Source organism: Nanorana parkeri, unplaced genomic scaffold (assembly GCF_000935625.1).
Source record: "Nanorana parkeri isolate BGI_ZX_2015 unplaced genomic scaffold, ASM93562v1 scaffold451, whole genome shotgun sequence".
NCBI lineage: Eukaryota > Metazoa > Chordata > Amphibia > Anura > Dicroglossidae > Nanorana > Nanorana parkeri.
The window spans coordinates 219,423-223,479 of record NW_017306719.1 but is presented as its reverse complement, the minus strand read 5'-3'; the positions used below and the strand labels follow the sequence as shown (position 1 = coordinate 223,479).

Below are 4,057 nucleotides of genomic sequence, written 5' to 3'. Positions count from 1 at the left end.
CACAGCCAAATATGCACTTCCAGTGTACTCTGTTGTTGACACTGTGCGTAAAAACTGTATTATTCCGTAACACCACATGCACCCCCAAGCATGTTATTTCAAGGATTTCGGTGTTTTCAATGTTCCCCTATAAGCTGTATGATATTATGTAATTTTTTTTTTTGCATTGGTACATGTCCCCTATGGTAGTGCCCAGCTCCCCATATCCTTTTTTTCAACAATAGCTTGCCTTTTAGCCTTGAACATGGCCAGAAAAAATAACAAGATTAATCTTTATATCTGGAGGTATCGGGTCTATTTGTTTCGTTCAGCCTGTGGGTTGAACGAAAAAAATAGATCAGTGTATGGCCAGCTTTGCAGTTTGTTTTCTTTAGAAAGCAATCATATCCTGAGTAGAAAAGCCTGTCCCCTACCAGCATGCTACAGAGAAGGACTCTTGCTCTCTGCATGGAAGCAGTGGTTCTCTGCAAATGTCTGACATGCCCCTGCTAAGTCAGAGCTAGAGCTCTCGACTTAACAAGGAACATGATTTTTGCTGACTCAGCAGGGGATGTGTTTGGGCCTCTGCAGAAAGACCTCTGCTTCCACACAGAGCTCTGCAGCATGCTGGCAGGGGACAGTCTTTTCTACTCAGGCTGTGGAAATAGGTTTTAAAGTACAACTTTACCCACAATTTCAAAATATACAGCAATAAAGGTATGGAAGTGGAAGCCTAATAATTGGTATTCATTGGGCAATATGCTGTACAAAAGGGGCTACATAAGGATTTTTGACAGTAGAAGCGTTTTTGTATTATCAGCATTTTAAGAGTTCCATCATAAGCACGCAAATGAATCACATAATGACTATGAATTTCACAGTCACAGGCTTGGGACTTAAATTATTTAAAGATAGCTAAATTAGGGGATGTTTTATACTTTATGCAAAGGGGCTACATAATTCTCTGCACAATTATTATGATTGTTTTGAAGTATTGAAAAACACATTTTGCATACTCTCTATTGTGGTGCTAGTTTGATATTTAAACCCCTATTGACTCTTCCGGTTGCTATGTTCATTGATGTAGCTACTGCAATACACAAAAGGGTTACACATTTCCCAGTTAAACCTCCCTGCCTCTAATCATGCACTGTTTGGGCTAATGGCGAAAACAAGGGCTTGGAAAGAAATGGATTTCTAGAAACGTACATCTCCTGTCTTGACAATAAAGAAGATCATAGTCATTAGGACATTTGTGGTGCTCTATACATCATTTTGATCACAAAATTGTGTAGCATGGAATCTATAGAACATATAAGACCATCCCCAATTCCATGTCTACCTAACAACTGAATTATTACTTTCTCAAACAACTCATCCCCACACAGCTACCAGCTTTTGTATAACTTGCCCCTCCCCTTTTAGATCATAAACTCTCATGTGCAGGGCCCTCCTAACCATTTTGTCTTGATTTGTGATGTAACTGTAATGTCTCCCTTATATTGTAAATAACTGTGCAAACTGTTGGGGCTATATAAAGTCTGTATTATAATAATAATAATAATAATCCCATAGGAATAGCCTCTGAAAGACTATTTAGAGGCACTGTTTAGTAAAACAACAGTCTAATATAAGGTAACCAGATCATAGTATTGAGGTTGAATAAAAACACAGGTCCATCAAGTTCAAGCTTTGTCAGTGTGTGTTTGTGCGTACGTGTGTACATCAGAATCCCTGTGTGCTCCAATCATGAAGAGTACCTATACCCCTGTGTATTATGGTCTCTGAGGAATGATTTTTGAATCATTCAATATTCTCTGCTGATACTACCACTGGAAGAGAGTACCAAAATGTAACCGCTCTAACTGAAAAGAAGCCCCTATGCCCTATGTGGTTAAATCTTTTCTCCACCAGTTTTAGGTGGTGGCCTCTAGTCTTTTTTTTTTTAGGGAGTTTACAGTTTACAGTTAAAAATGTATTGCTGATGTTGCCATCATCACTAAAGATTTTGTACATCAAAATCACGTCCCCTCGCCTCACTTCAAGTGTGAACAAGTTTAAATTTAGCAACCTTGTCTCATAGCTTTGGTCCTCCAGCCCCTTAATTAGTGTCTTTGCCCTTCTCTGGACTCTCTCTAGCTCAAGGATATCCTTTCTGTGGATTGGTGATCAAAACTGAACCGCATACTCAAGATGAGGCCGAACCAGCGATCTATAAAGTGGCAAAATTATTGCTTTAAGTACTATGCTTGTCGCACTCCTTACCGATATGTCCCTTATAGTGGGGGGTGCTCGCAGTGACCGCGGATGGCGCCGTGAATGTCAGCAATTGTAGAAATGTCACCAGCACACCAATCCTTTTAAGATAGCAAAAGCTTCATTTATTGAAGTTTTTTTGTCATATGACCAAACCAAAATTATTGCTTTGTCTCTAGAGTTCTATCATCTTAAGGTAAACCTGATATTAGAAAATTGTGTAGGCTGCCATTGCTGATCATCTACTGAAAATGCTAGTTCCCTACCTATCATGCTAAACCTTAGCTTCAATATTCTAACTCACTGAACCTGAACCATGCCAGTCAAATTATCTGTCTTTATTTGCTGCATATTTCTCTTGGGTCAGTTATGATGCTAGAGACAGTCAAGCAACTAGTAAATGCAGCAATGGAAATAACAGGCTTCCTTCATGACACAGGTCATTTAATAAGATACTATACATACAAAAAAAAAAACTGCACGCATACACACATTATTGTAAAGGTTACCCTTACTTAGTGAGGGACAATTAATTTTATCATTTTTAATACAACAAAAAATAATAGTTTCTCGACCTACAGAGCAGGGTAGTTCCACTAAACTCCAGCTGCAATATGAAGTAATTCATTAAACTTTCTTTATTGAAGAACTTTGTACAACATGCCAATCCAAACAAAATAATTTGACATGGGATTTACTATTTGAACTGCTTCTCGTTCTGTTACTATATTTATCCAGTAGAAGGAAATGCCCTACTATTTCCTTTTTTTCCCCAACATACCATAAAGATGGTGGAAGTATCATACAAGGTCAATTTATGTAACCAGCAAATGGAAAGAATATTCAGCAACTGTTTGTGAGGCTGCAGGATTATCCTGCTTTATCTGCATGTCCATGAACATCACTCATAATTTCTTCACAAATCCTTGGTGACTTCACAAAGAGAGAACAAACTGATGCAGTTATCTTGTCCTCTTCTGAGCCTTTCTGTATTTCATTCAAAACACCTTCCTAAGCCCCTGTTCACCTAGCATAGATGGAGCACTGATACCACAGTCCCTGGCTTCACAGAATCCTGGAACGCCTGCTTGGCCTTGAAACCCCTGCTGTCCTTGAGGACCAGTGTAGCCAGGAGGACCTTGGAGTCCAGGTATGCCATCCTTGGCAACTCCTGGGTATCCTGGATAGCCTATAGTAAGGAAAAGCAAATGGTTAAAAAATACAGGGATATTGCAGCCTAAAAGAGGAATCGGTGTAGAAACATGTCTCTGGAATCACTGCTTGTGCTATATTACAGGATATGTCAAAATGACGGAACTCATTGCTGAGGTACAGATGATGACATTTCCATAGTTACATTTTCCATACCATATACTGGCTAGCCTACAAGCCTTAGAAAAATAAATCTGTTCCCAAAGGTACATTTTCATAAATTTCTGAGAACACATTGCTGTACGACGTTAACAAATCACACTTTACTTTATAACGCAATTCCGATCCAACTTACATTACTTGAGCTGTAATAATGTTAGCTGAAGAATATTTTTAGGAATATATATTTTTCTTCAGGCAATAATATAATGTAAAAGGTATAGTTTATAATATGTGTTTTATAACACAGAGAGTAATGTACAAAAGAAAACCCAGAGCCAACTTGCATCTTCCACTGATAAAATTACAGTAAACTTAAACTTGATTGGCTGTTAAGGGCTACTGCTCTTTCCACATCATAAAAGATGTTTGCCCTTTCATACTACATATGTTTGCATGCAATATACTTAAAATATACTTCTGTCTTTATTATATATATATATATATATAA

The 4,057-nt window shown here is 38.0% G+C and overlaps 1 protein-coding gene across 1 annotated transcript in view; it reads right to left on the bottom strand.

The window, feature by feature from the left end:
- Window positions 1-3,233: 3,233 nt before the first annotated feature.
- The window catches only part of LOC108790128 (collagen alpha-1(XXII) chain-like), a 72,499-nt gene continuing 71,675 nt past the window's right edge, over window positions 3,234-4,057 (bottom strand). Inside the window, exon 29 of the mRNA XM_018560336.1 lies at window positions 3,234-3,424. Coding sequence (XP_018415838.1) covers window positions 3,234-3,424 — 191 coding nt within the window. The remainder of the gene's footprint in view (window positions 3,425-4,057) is intronic.